The sequence below is a fragment of the Cibotium barometz genome, chromosome 35 (genome assembly GCF_041138505.1).
Source record: "Cibotium barometz isolate CiBa-2024 chromosome 35, ASM4113850v1, whole genome shotgun sequence".
Taxonomy (NCBI): Eukaryota; Viridiplantae; Streptophyta; class Polypodiopsida; order Cyatheales; family Cibotiaceae; genus Cibotium; species Cibotium barometz.
In genome coordinates this window covers 36458452-36476627 of record NC_141080.1, presented here as the reverse complement: position 1 = coordinate 36476627, position 18176 = coordinate 36458452, and the positions used below count along the sequence as shown (strand labels likewise).

The 18176-nt window shown below is 44.9% G+C and overlaps 1 protein-coding gene across 4 annotated transcripts in view; it reads right to left on the bottom strand.

Annotated features, from left to right (window-relative positions):
• The window catches only part of LOC147618398 (regulator of nonsense transcripts UPF3-like), an 87977-nt gene that overhangs the window by 33352 nt on the left and 36449 nt on the right, over nucleotides 1–18176 (bottom strand). For all 4 annotated transcript variants that reach the window (XM_086774828.1, XM_086774825.1, XM_086774827.1 and 1 more), the window contains exons 4-5: nucleotides 17984–18091; nucleotides 17797–17879 (exon numbers count right to left, since the gene is read on the bottom strand). In XM_086774828.1, coding sequence (XP_086630954.1) covers nucleotides 17797–17879; nucleotides 17984–18091 — 191 coding nt within the window. The remainder of the gene's footprint in view (nucleotides 1–17796; nucleotides 17880–17983; nucleotides 18092–18176) is intronic.

Sequence of the window (18176 nt, the reverse complement as noted above, 5' to 3'; positions counted from 1 at the left end):
ATTTGTTGGAAAGTGACTGGAGCATTGGTTAACCCAAAAGGTAATACGAGAAACTCGTAATGGTCATACCTAGTCCGAAAGGCGGTTCTTTCGACATGCCTTTCATGAATGCGTATCTGGTGATAGCCAGTACGTAAATCTATCTTCGTCTAATATTTCGCTCCTGCTAACCGGTCAATCAGGTCATCTGATCTAGGGAGAGGATAACGGTTCTTAATTGTCAGCTTGTTCAATCTCTTGTAATTTATACACATTCTCCAGGTGTTGTCCTTCTTTCTCCTAAGCAACACAGATGCACCCCAAGGTGATTTACTTGGATGGATCTAGCCCATCCTCAAATAATCTTCGAGTCTTCCGGGTCGGTAAAAATCTAGCCATTTTTGTCAAGCGATCTACCACAACCCAAATAGAATCGTGACCTTGATGTGTTCTTGGCAATCCGGTAATAAAATCCATGGAAATACTTTACCATTTATTACTTGGGATTTGCAAACTCCCGTCCTGGATCTTCTGCCAAAATGGACCAAAATAACTATCAGTCCTGCAAAGCCCTCGCAATGACTGAAATAAGTCAGTAGAAATCTCGGTGAACGACAAAGTATTCACCTCTCTAATCTGACTAAGCGCATCTGCAATACTATTCATGGACCCTTTCCGATAACGGATATCAAAATCAAAATCTTGCATTAACTTTGCCCAACGAGCTTTCCTTCCTCTCAAATCATCCACATCACACACATACTTGATTGACTGATGATCAGTCAATACCACAAACTTGGAGCCATATAAATAATGTCTCCAAACCTTGAGAGCATGAATCATAGCATAAAGCTCCTTCTTAAGGGTTGGCCAACGAGATTGAGTGTCGTCTAGCTTTTTACTTTCAAAAGCAACCGGTCTACCATCTTGAAATAAAGCAGCCCCGATAGCATAGTCACTGGCATCAGTTTCAAGAACATAGTCACTGGCATCAGGTAATGCTAAGATAGGTGCTTCCTTGACTTTATCTTTCAAAAGTCTGAAGGCCATATCCAAATCGTTATTCCAAGTGATAGGCTGATTTGACTTACGTCCACGACCTTTCAACAAGTCGGTCATCGGTAGTGTGAGCTGAGAGTACTCCCGCAGAGATTTCCGAAGAAAAACAACAAAACCGAGAAAAGAACGAAGTTGTTTCACTATTCGCAGTATAGGCCAGTTTAGAACCTTCTGAACTCGGTCATAGTCAATGCTCAATCCATCTCTAGTGATCTTGTGTCCCAAGTAAATGATGTCTGTCATAAAAAAACTCACATTTACTTAATTTAGCATATAGTCGATTCTATCTTGAAATAGATAAGACAATCATGACGTGTCTAACATGATCCTCAAGAGTACGACTATATATCAAAATATCATCCAGGAATACCACCACAAATTTTCCCAAATGTTCACAAAAAAGATCGTTCATTTGCTGGAAAGTGACTGGAGCATTGGTTAACCCAAAAGGTAATACGAGAAACTCGTAATGGCCATACCTAGTCCGAAAGGCGGTTCTTTCGACATGCCTTTCATGAATGCGTATCTGGTGATAGCCAGTACGTAAATCTATCTTCGTCTAATATTTCGCTCCTGCTAACCGGTCAATCAGGTCATCTGATCTAGGGAGAGGATAACGGTTCTTAATTGTCAGCTTGTTCAATCTCTTGTAATTTATACACATTCTCCAGGTGTTGTCCTTCTTTCTCCTAAGCAACACAAATGCACCCCAAGGTGATTTACTTGGATGGATCTAGCCCATCCTCAAATAATCTTCGAGTTGTTTAGCCAACTCATCTTCCTCAGCTTGGCTCATCCTTTAAGGTGGAATACTGACAGGATGGACACCAGGGATCAAGTCAATACGATGATCTACTACCCTTTCAAGTGGTAAACCCGATGGCAGTTCCTTAGGAAATACATCTCGAAACGAATCAAGTATCTTCTGTAATTCTTTGCTTTCAAACACACTTAATTTATTGACATCCAAGTATGAGAAATGAAGAAAGTGAAATCAATACACAATGGAAAGCGGTATACAAAGAAGAATCATTATATTTCCAAAATCAACTGTATTTACAAGAGGTCCCTGAGAGGGATGTATACAATCACCTAAGATACTATACTGGGTGTTCCTATGCTGAAAAGAGAAAATATGACTAGACCAATCTATCTGGACTTGAAGAGTCTTAAACCACTCAATCCCTAATACAAGTCTACATTTTCTAGGTGCATAACATAGCATTCCAGAGTATCTTTGTAGTCCTGAATCCGGATTGGTAGCATCTCCACCTTTCGATCCCATACTTGTCTTCCCACAAGTAGGCGTACCTCATAGGTATGATCGTTGGGTGTCGTATCAAGACTCAATTTCTGCACAAGTTTGTAGTTAACAAAATTGTGTGAGCTGCGAAGGTCTAGAAGAATGTGGATTCTATGGCTATTCACTTCTCCATAAACTCGCAGAAGATCATGTAAGTCAAAAACTTTAGAGTTGAACAAATAATCAGAACATGAACTAGGGCGAGAAAGTACAGTAACTGACATACCTGTCAAAGACAACTGGTTAGCTGCCTTTGGCTTGGGTCTTGCGTTGGTCTTTGCACCCTTTTGTTTCGGGCACTCGTTACGCATGTGTCCTTTTTCTTCGCAAATGAAACGTCGTCCCTCCTTCTTAAGCTTCAAAGCCTTAAGGAGTCGTTTCTTCTTGGCTGGTGTCGAACTGGAATTCTTCGAAGGTTGGTGCGAAGACTTTCCTTCAGTCGCGTTAGCCATAGGTGCGGAGAACTTTCTTTTATGCTTGTTCTCCTGCTCGGTAACGGGTTTAGACTTGGAAGAGACCATTGTATCATCATAGATACGAGCTGAATTAATGGCTTCGTCCAAAGTTTTGCATTTGTTATTTTTAACCTGAACCTGTAAACGGTATGAGTCTGGTAAACCGGCTACGAAGAACCCCAAAAGAGTAGTGGGATCCATCTTTGTAGCTTTCATCTGCAAGTCCCTAAACTTCTCGAGGTAGACCTTATAAGTGAGGTGCTGCAAGGTCATGGTCAAAGCTGTAAACCGGTCAACAACATCATAATCATCCTCTTTCTTGAGGAATTTCTTCTTGAAGACGTCTTCAAATTGTGCCCAAGTCGTTGGCTTAGGGTTGAGTTCCTTCCACCAAAGCAAAGCTTTGCCTGAGAGGAAACCTGCTACTAACTGGATCTTTTTTCCATCATCATATGGATGAAACTGAAAATGGACTTGCCACTTATGTAGCCAAGTGTCCACGATCTCCTTGGTACGCTGCTTTTGCTCGCCCCCGAACTGTTCCGAAGTAATGTTGGGGCCTAAAGCAGAGGCCAAGGTATCCACACCCGAGTAGAGAGGGTAGTGGTCAAGAGAGAGATGGAGTTTTGCAAGGCTTGCATCTGGGCGGCGATATGTGCGTGACGTTCCGAAAAAGAAGCTTCGAGAGCTACTTTGAACTCTTGGAAATCAGATTTTGACACATAATCGTCAAAAAGATCGGCATCGATATCTTCCGTAGCCGGCAAGCCTTCGCATTCGACAAGGGGCTCCAACTCCGATTCTTGGGCCGACATCGTGAAGAGGCCAGTATATTATGAGATACGAGACCGTTTTCACTGCCTGTTCAGAGAGGGTTTCGAACCACTTTCCAGAGTCATGAGTACCAGGATCAGAGATGCCTCGGATTATACTTGCTAGAGCTGCGTAGACATAGAGAGGGTCTCTTGAGAGGGAGGGGATCAGAGAGGGAGAGACACCTACAGAGGCAGATTACAGACTTCTTTCGACCAGAGATTGAGCAGTCAGGCCAGCAGGCATTGCAGCTAGCCCCAGAGTATAGCCGCACCAGAGGTACACTCATTGATCGGGCTATAGAGCTAGGGCAAGATGAGAGGCCCATCCCGACACCGGCGAAGACTACAACAGAGGATCAAGACCATACTAGCACGGCATGGGAGACATCCAGTCAGAGTACTCACCATGGAGGACATTGAGGATATCCGCCACCATCGACCGATGAGAGACATCTTTGGATAGTGATGTATATGATGCTTACCTTTGTTGCTAGAGTTTTCCTTCCCAGATGTTATCCATTAGGAGCTCCTAATACCTTACTTTTCCTCATAGTTGTTGTTTCAATTTCAGTTAGTTGTTTAGTTGTTTTAATTTCAGTTAGTTGTTTAGTTGTTTTAGCTTTTCTTACACACACATTGTATCAGATCCACCAATTGTTGAGGACGTCATCTCTCTCTCTCTCTCTCTCTCTCTCTCTCTCTCTCTCTCTCTTCGAACCTGTCGCCTCACTCCCTCCCGCCGCCCTCCCTCCCTGTTCGATTCCGCCGCCCTCCCTCCCGCCTGTTGTTCGCCCTGCTCGCCGCCCCCTCTCTCCCGCCTCTCTCTCTCTCTTCGAACCTGTCGCCTCACTCCCTCCCGCCGCCCTCCCTCCCGCCTGCTGACCTGTCGCCTCCCTCTCTCTCTTCGAACCTGTCGCCTCCCTCCCAACTTTCTCTCTCTTCGAACCTGCTGCCCTCCCTCCCGCCTGCTACCCTATTCGTTGTTCACTGCTTTCTCTCTCGTAGCCGCCCTCTCTGTTCACCGCACAATACTGCTAGCAATATGCTGGCCCGCCTCTCTCTCCGCACGGGTCCTTGCTGCTCTTTCCCCACCCACGCACCCACCCACCCACCCACCCACCCACCCTTGTTCAGGCCTCCAAGGCAGTAACATAACTCTCTCTCTCTCGCTTCTTCCATGGCTTCCCCCTTGCGCAACCCGACGAAGGCGACCTTTATGGTCACAAAAAAGAGGATAACAAATGTGGAAAAGGAGATGAAGGAATGGAAGGCGGAGATGGAGGGATGGTGGAAGGAGAAAGCCAACTTTCTCCAAATGGTATTCAATGAGGGTAAGCGGTGGAAAGAGGAGAAGGAGGACCTCATAGCAGAAGTCACGGGGAAGTCAACACGCTCAAAGGCGTAATTTCAGCTCTTCAGAGGGAGCTTGCAGAGGCTAAGGCAAATGGTGGACTTGAAGAAGGTGAAATTCAGCCATCCATGATAGAAGAGCTCAAGGTTATCAAGGAACAAGTACGGGCAATGAAGGAAGAAGAGAAGCAACACGAAGCAAAGACTTCCTCATGGGTGGAAGTCATCACCAAGACTCAAAAGAAGATGGATGAAGCGGAGAAGTGGATAGAGGTCGCCAAGAAGGGTAAAGGTAAGGAGATAACAACCCCTACACCTACAATCATTAACATGACTTTGGAAGAGGAACAACGAAAACGTACACGTGCTTTGCATGTGAGGATTACCGGCCTTAAAGACGGGGATAAAGTTGAAGAGGAGGTGAAAGAGCTTATGGTGTTGATGGGGATTGACAGTCCGGCACACGCAAAAGCCTGGAGAGTGGGCAAAAAAAGCGGAGGCAACGGGGAAACATCAAAGGAAAGAGCTCTCATACTTCGCTTCCCCTCTATTGAGGCGAAGAAGGAGTTCTTGAAGAGGCGACCCACTTTAAAGAATACAGGCATTTTTCTTGGTGACGATCTTACTCTTTCACAGCTTGCACATATGAAGGAAGTCATGCCAGAGATTAGGGCGGCAAGAGAAAAGGGAAAGATAGCAGAAGGGAGGGTGGTCATCGTGGAGCGACGCTCTACATGACGGTGCGAGACCTATGGGACCAAATTAAAGCTGGCAGCCTGGAACTGCAATGGATCCCTCAGACTTGATGTAGGTGCCTTTGAGGACAGCTTTAGAGATAGAGATATAGTCTTCTACTCGAAGACTCACCAGGCCCCTGGCCAGATGATGCCACAGGTGACAGGATACAGATGGGAGACAGCTTGCAGAGTAGGGACGAGATCGGTACACAGTAGTAGAGGATAGGGGGGGTGGCAATTCTTTTCAGGGAGGAGCTGCAACCGCTTCTACACATCGTTCGAAGAGATGATCAGGCCAGATATATGTGGGTGAGACTGAGGGCCGACACAGGCAGATTCCTCTATATTGCCATATGCTATTTTGCTCCTAGTACATCGACATATGCAGCACCTAGAGGGCAGTCTCCTTTCTCTGTGCTAGATGATGACATATGGGAGTTCTCTAGGGATGGAGACATCATCCTCTTAGGGGACTTTAATGCCCGGACGGGCAACCGCCAGACAGCCTTTTATGATACCTCAGAGGAGATGCTGAGAGAGTTGGACACTCTGGATATGGGATTAGACAAACGCTCACAGGATGTGGAGCGCACAGAGTATGGGAGATATTTGGTAGATATGGGGACTGCACATGGGTTGGCCATACTTAATGGCTTGCAGAGGTTTCCGTCAGCAGCTGGATTTACTTGCTTTCCACATAGACATGGTGCTAGCACAGTGGATTATGTTATGGCTATGCCGAGCTTTGTTTCATGCATTGAGGACTTCACAGTTGGATCTCGGCCCATTGGGGTAGTAGTGGATCATGCATTGTTGACATTGACCGTCTCTTTTCACTTTACCACAGCTTAGAGGACACGAGGGGCAGATCACACTTGATATACTTTTACTTCAGAGACTGATGCTATCTACAGAGATGGGATTTATAGACGTCTGTACACAAAGGAGCCAGGGAGACCTTTGGAGGAGCTGACCCATATACTGACAGAGACTTTACAGGATGCAGCGAGAGAGGCATATCCACATACTCAGCCTGGACAGAGACAGCGTTCTGGGTGTATGCCCCAGAACAGCTGGTATGATGAGGAGTGCAGAGAGACAAGAGCCCGACTGCAGCGGGAGGTTGCTTTGGGAGTCACTACTCACCGACATACACGTGTTGCCTTCCGGCGCCTTGTGCGAAGGAAGAAGCGGGCCTTCCTTGCTCAACTAGAGCAGGAATTATACCAGCTGTTCTTGAGCCAAGATTCGAGGGAGGCTTGGTGTTTGTTTCATGAGTCCTCCCTTGCTTTGGCCATCACTTCTATAGAGGTCTGGGGTAGTTATGCAGCATCTCTATATACAGTTCCTGGACAGACACCTTTTCCTGACCCGCCAGCACCATGCCCACAGACATGTACTTTCTTTACCGTAGAGATGGTAAGGAAGGCCATTGATAGGATGAAGACTGGGAGAGCATATGATCATGATGGATTGGTCGCTGAGCACTTTATTCATGCGAGAGAGATGCTAGCAGAGCTTCTAGCAATGATGTTCAATCGTGCTATGTGCGAAGGCTTACCCGAGACTTGGAGTATGTCCACCATCGTGCCTATCTTCAAGTCAGGGGACCCTATGGAGCCAGGGAATTATCGCACTATTATGATTGGTCACACACTAGCACGATTGTATGCATCCATTCTTGAGCAGCAGTTGAGTAGATGGGCAGAGAGAGAGGGCATTCGAGCAGAGGGACATGCAAGGTTCAGGAGAGGTTTCTCTACTCTTGACCACATCTTGACTCTACGGGCCATTATTGAGGAGGGCAGGTCGCATGGGCGACGGATTTATTGTAGCTTTGTGGACTTCCGCAAAGCATTTGATACAGTGCCCAGAGCCAGATTGATGAGGCGATTACAGGAGATGGGGGTACCCACAGAGCTCATATGGGGGATTATGGCTTTATATAGATCAGTTTTTGCAGGACAGGTACGCACCCCAGAGGGGGTCTCTACTTTGGTTCACTCCACTATAGGAGTGAAGCAAGGTTGCCTGTTATCTCCTTCATTGTTTGGTATGTATGTGGATGAGGCTTCTGACTACATTGAGAGATTGGGGGACAGAGGAGCCCAGCTAGCAGGTACATGGATCCCACTATTGTTATATGCTGATGATATTGTGTTGATCTCTGACTCCCCTGAGGGTATGCAGCGTCATCTGGATGCTTTACATGAGTTTACACATGATAGTGGATTGTCTGTCAACCTTGGCAAAACCAAGGTTATGGTGTTTAACACCACGCCACAGTGGGTTAGGCGATCAGCTCCCACATTTACATATGGGCAGGAGATTGTGGAGTATACAGATGCATATACATATCTTGGGGTGGTATTCAGTGGGCCAGTGTTTTTGATGAGGAGAGTGAGACTAGATTGACTAGAGCACATGCAGCCCTGGGTGGTTTGGAGAGGATGTGTTCGTAGGTTCAGTTTCAGGAACCTCGAACGAAACTTTGGCTTTTTGACACTCTAATGACATCAACTATGCTTTATGGAGTGCAGATATGGGGACCTTCAGTGGGCCATCACAGCGCAGGCGGGTGGAGAGGTATGGAGAGGCCTTTTGTATCTATGATTGCTAGGATTATTAGAGCCAAGGCCGTGGTACCTCATGGGATTATTCGAGCAGAGCTGGCGGCTGCCCCTCTGGTGATTGAGGCTCTTACGAGATCAGTCTCCTACATACATGGCTTGTGGGATCTCCCCCGAGACAGATATGCACACCTCGCCCTGGAGTCCTCCCAACAGTTAGCTTTACAGGGAGACACGGCTTGTTGGTATGGACAGATGACATCTTGGTTCCAGGCACATGGTTTTAGCATGGACAGATTGCCTCCCTTCCAGTATTCTCTGGAGGCACCCTCTCTCACTCTCACACGGACAGAGATTACCAGACTCATCCGTCAGGATTTAGTTCAGCTGGACATTAGGAGGACATGGATACAGCCGACTGAGGAGCTGGGCACGAAGATGGCTTTCTACAGAGAGCATTTTCTTCAGCTCACAGCAGATGGTTTTGTGATCAGACCCAGTTACATGGATGTACACTTGTCTCATGCAGTACGATGTGCTATTGGTCAGATTCGCACATCCTCACACCAACTTGAGATTGAGATTGGCCGATATAGACGTATACCAGCTGAGGCCAGGATATGCCGAGTATGCCATGGGGAGCCAGAGACAGAGCTGCATTATATATGCCATTGTACTGCATACTATGAGATACGTGGTCGTTTCCACTGTTTATTCAGAGAGGGTTTTGGACCACTTTCCAGAGTCATGGGGTACCAGGACCAGAGGTGTTTGGGATTGTTCTTGCTTGAGCTGCGGAGATATAGAGATAGCCTGCTTATGCACTCAGAGAGCCAGACTCAAAGGCACATTACAGACTTCTTTAGTCCAGCCATCACTGCGCCACATGGACCACAGCAGCAGCAGGACATGGATACCGCCCACACCAGTGGTACATTGATTGATCGTGCGATTGAGCTTGGGTGGTCCAGACGCCCACGACTACAAAGGAGGGCATCCCGGCATAGACGGAGGTTGCAGCGGCAGATTCGGATTATTCTTGCGAGACATGCGGGACACCCAGTCAGGGTGCTGACCACAAAGGATATTGAGGAGATCCACCAGCGTCCGATGCGGCACATATTATGAGATGGAGGCACCTCCATAGTGTACCCCCCCGTCCCACATGATATTGTATCCCCTCACTGTACTCCACTCACCTCCATAGCGTACCCCCCCCCCCTCATTATATTCACACCCTATAAGGGTTTCTGTTTACCTTCCAGTTCCAGTTTCATTTTCTAGGTGCCAGTAGTATCATCTTTATTTTTCATTTTCTGGTTTTTTATCCAGACATTGTATCAGATCCACCATGATGTAACTTTTTGGTCTCATAGGTCATTATGGCCTTTTGAAGACGTTAATATGACATTTCAGTTCATTTCATTTCATCTCTCTCTCTCTCTCTCTCTCTCTCTCTCTCTCTCTCTCTCTCTCTCTCTCTCTCTTGACGTCATATCATATCATTTCATCCCTCCCTCCCTCCCTCTCTCTCTCTCTCTCTCTCTCTCTCTCTCTCTCTCTCTCTCTCTCTCTCTCTCTCTCAGGGTACATGTTCACACCATTCACAGCCTCAGCATCGGCGATGTATGATATCTTATATCCCTCTTATGGCACTGGATGGAGTCATAGATCTACATAGCATGCTTGTACTACCCCTTCAGCATATAGAGATGCATCTTGCCTTAGCACTCCATCCACATCCCCACCCCCCCTTATATTGTTTGTATATGGGCTCCACTGATCCATGATGATTCACAGTTGTATCCAAACACATGCACACTTTTTCTTTTCTTTCTTTTCTTCCGATGACCGGAAGAACACAGTTGTATTATTTTTTGTCTCATAGGCCGACTTTGGCCTCTCGTAGACATTAATATCTCTCTCTCTCTCTCTCTCTCTACGCCCCAAGATGAGAGGCCCATCCCGACACCGGCGGAGACTACAACAGAGGATCAAGACCATACTAGCACGGCATGGGAGACGTCCAGTCAGAGTACTCACCATGGAGGACATTGAGGATATCCGCCATCGACCGATGAGAGACATCTTTGGATAGTGATGTATATGATGCTTACCTTTGTTGCTGGAGTTTTCCTTTCCAGATGTTATCCATTAGGAGCTCCTAGTACCTCACTTTTCCTCATAGTTGTTGTTTCAGTTTCAGTTAGTTGTTTAGTTGTTTTAGCTTTTCTTACACAGACATTGTATCACCAATTATTGTAACCTTTTTGGTCTCATAGGTCATTTTGGCCTTTTGAGGACGTTAATATATCATTTCATTTCATTTCATTCCCTCCCTTCCTCCCTCCCTCTCTCTCTTCGGTTATGTATCACATATTACACCCCCATTATGGCACTGGTTGGAGCTAGACAGATCTGCATTGCATTCTTGTATACCCTGCGCATATAGGTTGCATACTGAGCCTCTAGCAGTAGTGCTCTATCCATCACACCCCCCCACTAGCTCAGTACTTTCATAGTTTATTTCATGTTCATTTTGTCCTTTTTTTTCTGGACAATCATAAGACATTGACAGTTGTACATTGATTTGTCTCATAGGTCGAGTTCGGCCTCTACTAGACGTTAATACAGCTTTCTTTCTTTCTTTCTTTCTCTCTCTCCTATGTTTCCACTTTCCTTCTTCCATTGTGCATTCTATCACCCACCATATGCTGGTCGACTGATTCTGGATGTTATCTGATGCTGGCCGACTGATGCTAGGAGGCCTGCATATGCTGTCGACTATGAGCTGATGATGGTCCTAACTATGACGATTCTGATGCTAATGTGACACTGATGGTGACACTATATGATGTCCTAACTGCTGCACTAATCAGGGATTAAGACAATGCTGAAGATTAGCCATGGCACGAGCATGCACGTGACACCTCTTCATCCACCAACCAAACTCCAAAATCCTCTTCCACCAAGGAGACTGTCTTCATCGGTATTGAGGGGCTTCCCTCTAACTTTCCTGTTCCTTCCACCTCACATCTTACGGATGGGGTAGTTGATAATGGGTGTACTACTCACATGACTCCTTATAGGACCAGGTGATGCTTCCAACTTGGAGGCCTCTCGGTTGGTATTAGGTAATGTGCAACTTAACTCTTCCCTGGGCCAACCTTCTACCATTCGGGATGTGCTTCATGTTCCCAAGCTCTCCAGCTTCGGATTGCGCCGGGTAGAGATAGAAGGAAGGGGAAGCCGGATAAAGGATATGGTGTCTACTTTGACAGTTCTGTCCTTGAGATCAGCACCTTGCAGAGTATTGCCACAGGTATCCAGGAAGGTGGTCTTTTTCAGTTGAAGGACTTTGGTGGCTCTTTGAATGAGTCCCAATCTCATCTGCTGCAACTTCTTCACATCTATCATGCCTTGGCAGCTCATGTGGATACAGATCTGTGGCATACTCGCTACGGGCACCTGAATTATACTTCTCTGCAGAAGCTGTTGTCTTCTCAGCAGATGGTCGAGAGTCTTCCACCACTGAGACCCGTCACCCTCCCACTCCTATCTTCATGGCAAGCAACACTGAGATTCCTTTCCTCACGAGGCTACTCATCGGGCTTCTCATATTCTGGAGCTCATTCATATGGACCTGTGCGGCCCCATGCGGACTACTACTACCCAAGGAGGAGCCAAGTACTTTATGCTTATTATTGACGAGTGCAAAGTTTGGATTTCTCTCTTGGCAAAAAAAATCTCAAGCTTTCTCCCACTTTCAAGAGTAGGTGACTTTGGTCGAGACTGCCACCACACAGAAGGTTCGACAAGTCAGCTCCGACAATGGAGGAGAATTCATCTCCAAAGCCTTCAATAATTTTTGCTCAGAGAAAGGTATACGCTGTCAATTTTCCACACCTCACACTCCTCAACAGAATGGTGTGGTTGAACGCAAGAACAGGACTATTCAGGAGATGGCTCATACCATGCTTTCTTCTTCTGATCTTCCTCCCTCTTTATGGGGAGAAGCTGTGAGCATTGATGTTTACATCATCAACCGTTCTCCTACAAAGGTGGTTTCTCATATGACTCTAGAGGAGGCTTTTACTGCACAAAAACCTTCCGTCTCTCATTTCAAGGTTTTCAGTTGTGATGCCGTTCATATCCCTCATTCTGACAAATCCAAATTTGATCCCAAGTCCAGGAAGTGCAAATTCCTTGGATCTAGCTCTCATTCCAAAGCTTACAAATTATGGGATCAAGAGTCGCGCTCCTCGGTGAATTCTCGCGATGTTCACTTTGTTGAACCCTCAGATGCTTCTCGCTCTCATCTCGAGCTTACTATCAAGGTCCCTTCTCCTTCCTCGGACACCCCGACTCCACCACCACCTTCTCCACCATCAACTTCTTTACCCCTCCCTCTCCACCCCCACTTCCTCCTTCCCCGGATTCTCCTCTTCCTACTCCTATGCAACGAAGAATTACCCCCAAGATTCCACGATGGCTGGAAACCACTATTCGTGCTTCTCATCTCTCCGATATGGAACTTCATCAACTTGCTAATTCTTCAATACAATCTTTGACACGGCTACGGAGATTACAGAAGCTTCGTCATTCTTGTAACCTCACCCTGATGAGTATAGTGATACAGTCCTACTACAACTAAAGAGGCTCTTGCTCTTCCTGAGTGGTGGGCAACGGTGGAGGCCAAGATTGATTCCATTGAGAGGAATCATACATGGGAGCTTGTGGACCGGTCCCTGCATCGATAGGTTATTGGGGTCAAGTTGGTCATTACGACCAAGTTTCATGATGATGGATCTCTGGACAAACACAAAGCCACATTGGTTGCGAAAGGGTACTCTCAGATTGAGGGTGAGAACACCACCATCCGGGTAATTCTTGCTCTTTCTGCTCATGAGCACTGGCCGGTTTAGCAAATGGATGTCAAGTCTGCCTTTCTTAATGGTGGCTTACATGAGGAGGTCTATGTTGAACAACCTCAAGGTTTTTAGGTTCTCGGACATGAGGGTAAGGTATACATATTGCACAAAGCTCTTCATGGTTTGAAACAAGCACCCACGGCGTGGTATGATAAGATTGATGCATTCTTTCTTTCCCTTGGATTCCAAAGATGCTTTGCAGACAGTAATCTCTGTCTTTGCTTAGGATGCTTTGCTCCATTTGATTGTCTTATATGTTGATGATTTATTGATCACTGACTTACATCTTGCCAAGATTGAACAGCTCCGGTCAGATTTAGCTCTCACCTTTGAAATGACTGATTTAGAACTTCTCCACTACTTTCTTGGGATAGAGGTCTATCAATCTTCTGATGTGGTGTTTCTTAGCTAGTATGGATATTTGCAGCAGCTCCTGGAGACATTTGGGATGACCAAGTGCTGTCCAATTTCTTGTCTGATGGATCCTAACTCCAAGCTCTCTCATTATGATCTCTCTCCTATATGCAATAAAACTTTAGAGTTCTTTCCCTATGCTCCGAAAAGTATATCAAGCTTCTCATAGGTCTCTTTGGATGTTGGGAGATTTGCTACATGAGGTATGAAATTGTTAGAGAGGCCAAGAGCTATTAGACCAAAGGCTCTTTGATCCCTTAGTTTCCAGGCTCTTTGAGCTGCATCTTCCTGTTCAAGCATCTTCTTGTCGGATGCGTCGAAGCTCTCTGTCTTTTTTTAGCCCTAAACATCTTTCCATAGGAACATGTAGATGCAAAACACAAACAAGAGATGGAGAGGATAGAGAGAGAGAGAGAGAGACCTGTATTTTCAATATATTCATAATGTACAAAAAGCTAGAGATTCTTAGCAGTCCTAGGCTACCCATGAAAAGGTATCAACACCTAATCTAAGTCCTATTCTATGACCTAACACCCAAGCGATGTCAGATATCTAACTAGGAGCTAGCGCTGCCTTTATATAGGCCCTTGAAGAGTGCTTGAATTGGCTGACTTGCTGTCAATCAGTTCAAAAGCTACTAGTTTGGACAAATGGTAAAATGCGTAAAAAAAGCCTAAAACTACGCTATAAAATAGCCGAAAAATAAGGAGAAATCCCTAATTACATTAGATCAATATACGGATAAGAAGTGGCATAAAATGGAGTAAAATGGGCTAGAGATGACATGTCCAACACCTCCTCTCAACTCCAACGGGATCCAACTCCCATACGGGTAAGGAGTTGATCAGTAGTATCTCGAGGAAAAGGTTTGGTGAAGAGATCAGCAAGGTTGTCCTGAGAAGGATGGACTTATCCTACAACTCGATGAGAGCTTCAACGCTCATGTGAACAAAATGAAGTTCCTCATGAACCAGTTTTGTGTACTTAAAGCTAAAGTGAAAGATGTGGCCATAGCTATATTGATTAAGTTAATGCCAGATGAGCTTTACAAAAATCTCATCACCACTTTGAAGAACATGCACAGTCGTACCTTGGAAGGGGTCATAACCTCCTTAAGGAAGAGGAGAAAAAGTAACTCCTAAGGAGAGGAAATCAAAAGATAATATCAAACGAAGGCTTTTAATTAAGACATTAACAAAAAAACAAAAAACAAAAAACAAAAACAAAAACAAAAACAAACAAACAAAACAAACCAAACCAAAAAAAAAAACAAAAAACAAGAAACAAGAAACAAGAAAACAAGAAAACAAGAAAACAAAACAAAACAATTACATAAATGAAAGAAACTTTAAAAAATAAAAAATAAAAAACACACACAAAAGCATACACACACTTCTTAATAAGAACTTAAATCTTTTGAGCTGAGATACTAAACAACACCACAAACTAGCAAAACAGAGAACTGTAAACTCTAGACTTAAAGCACTTAAGAGCCGGAACCAAACATTAAGCTAAACTTTAAAAAAGACTTCGACTCAAAAGTGCAACCATTAACGCCAATGTATGTCCTAACATGAAGTGTAGGTTCATCAACTCTATCATGCATAACGTGGACAATAAGCTAGGACATCCCTACTCACGTCATCAGTGCCCAAGAGTAGGTGCAAGTTTGTATAAGGTTAGTCCAAAAGAACATGCTTTATGAAACCAGCGAACTAAGTTTCTATCACTCTCCGGAGGTGATGGGCAAGTCCAAGTTATGTGTTGTTTTTTGTTCAGTTGTGTGTTATTTTCTGTTGCGAGTGTGTGACCTGATCCTGTGTTGTCCATATACATGGGATCCCATAACTGGCCTGTGAAAGTAAAGCCATGTGATTTATCCTTGACCAAGAAAACCAGCATAAGAAACCATGACCCTAGATTTATCCTTGACACAGTATGAGGTAATCCTTTGAGGGGAGATTGTTGGGAATCAAGGTCTTACTTGTGTGTGAATGTGGTAGTGTTTGTGTGTGAACCACCTCTTAGAGGGGTTATAATAATATCTAGATTTATGACATAAGCATAGTAGTTAGGAAATGCCAAGGAAGGAAACGTGGAACGTTTAGGAAACACGTTTTTTTCAAGCAAATTTTTTGACTTTTTTTTTTGCCCCAAATCAATCTAACGTTGAAATCTGTGCGACTCTTTTGATAAAGTTTTTTCTGGTTTTCGTGTGTCGATTTCCCTCATCAAGGCTGATTTATTTTGTATTGTTTATGGGCATTGGGCCATGACTGTTAATTCATCATGATTCATGTGACATGAACACTTCAAACTTATAAGTTTTAACCTATGTAGCGTCATGTATGGGGTTTTTTTTTTTTTTTGTGGCATGGAATGATGGATGATTGGATCATGGATCATGGATAGTGGACCATGGTCTTTGAATCATGATCATTTGACATTGATGATGGATGATTATATGGTTTTTGTTATTTTTGATTCAAACACTGTAGGCTTCAAATTGATGTTTCCATGTATTCTATACATTTAGTGTTATTTTTACATATTTTATCCAGTATATATTTGAAATTTTGTACATGCAAAAACCTGTAGGTAGGAAACTTGTAGGAAACTTCGGGCTGGTTTTACGAAACCCGTTTGAAACGTGTTTGAAACTTTTAGGCAACCCGTTTCAAACAACCCCCTAACTACTATGGACATAAGCAATGATGTTACCTATAAAGGTACATCATTGAATCAAAAAAAAAATCACATCATTGAGTCATGTAGTACACTCTCTTTTGAGCATTGTCTATCTCTCCTTGTTGCTCATACAGCCATAGCCATAAAGCTCTTCAAGCCTCCATAGCTTAGGACATTATTCAAAAAGTCTAACTCTATAAGCTCCCTGCATGGATGTGGGGCCAATACCAGCCAAAATGATGGTCAATCTCACATAGCCCTCTCAGAGAATCATAAAGGTTAGCCGTAATCTAAGGCAAGGATGGGCCGCCCGATCCAGATGCATGAGATAGATGGCACTCTAATAGCAGCAGACCACAGAGCCTCCCAAGTCATTTCCTCGGAGATTTTTGAAAGCGTCTGTGAGACAGCTTTCGGCCAAGGAAGGTCACACTCTTCCTCTCGCAATTAGCTCACTATAGCCTTGCAGGCGGCACTTGCTTGGCCATAGGAGAACGGCCGGCATAGTGTGTGCGTTGCAGCACGCATTGTCACCTAGGGGGCGGTGGCCTGGACTGGCCCTGCCTGCTTCTACGAGGAGGTAGCAAGAAGTCAAGCTCTCCGATTATCTCAACTACAGGATAGATGCAGTACCTACTCTCGACCTATCATCAGCAAACTGGTCTCTGGGTACTAGCCAGAGATGGGAGATAATTAGAAGCATTGCTTCTTGGCATATATGGTGGGCCCATTGCAGCAAGGCCATTCAGGGCACTCTCAATCCCCCCCCCAAACAACCCCCACACCAAGCAAAGTCATCCGCTCCATTTGGACTGATATCATTCATACCCTCCGCAGCCAATGGGGGAAGCTCCAGGGGGGTTTCGGACTGCATGTGTAAGCAGCAAGAGGCGGCTTTTCTCCAAACCTGGCACCAACGTCCTTTTCTACGTGAAAGGGACGGCGAGATCACTTGGGATTAAGGGCCTCTTGTTTGGCTTCTAACCCCACCCCACACCCCCCCCCCCTCCCCCCTGCCCCCCGAGGTAGTTTCCCTCCAACAGCGGCCAGCCATAGAGGGAACCACTTTCCCCAATTCTTTGTCTCTATGGCTGTTTTAGAAGGATCGCTTTCCCGGAAAAAAAGGTCTTAATGGGTGAATGCTGCTCCAAAGGGAATGAGTATTGGAGACGAGGCTTTTGAGCCTCATAGACATTGCAGAGGCTCAGGAATTTTATAGACATGTCACATTAGAGCACCTCCCTTCCCTTTACGTGTCTTGATAAAGTTTGCTACAAAAGCCAAGAGTTGTGACCTAAGACTACTTGAGAATGTTTTGTCTATGCATGGCCATTGGCAACAAAATGACAAGGAGTATCAGAATGGGATCTTAAAAGATTTACTCAAATTAAAAAGTATGTTGAAAACCAATGGCGTACACAAGTCACATAGACTCAAAAGCAACAAGTCACACAAGTTGCATAGACATGAGACAATTTTGCAGGATAGAAAGAACCTGAGGCATAGATTTCAATGCCCTCTTTTGACGCACAAATTCCATAAGTGGCGTGACAATGATAGCCTCCTTCACTCCAGCAGCTGCAACAAAAAAGTCCAGATTTCAAGGCTATCAATGTTGATATGTTTGCCTCAATTAGGCCATTTCTACCTTCAAAAAAGATCTACTCTACAAAAAATACAACCTAGATTCAAACTTCTTTCAGCTTCCTTCCTTTCAAGCTGCACCTCAGCACTTGGCAAGTACTCGATTGGCTTGGCTAGCATTTCAACAAATTTCAGGTACTCCGGATCTGTCGAGCAAAAGAAAGTTAGTGCAATTATTTCTTAGAAAACAGGAGAAGGGCTCTCAATAGGCCTGTCATCAAGTTTAGAAGA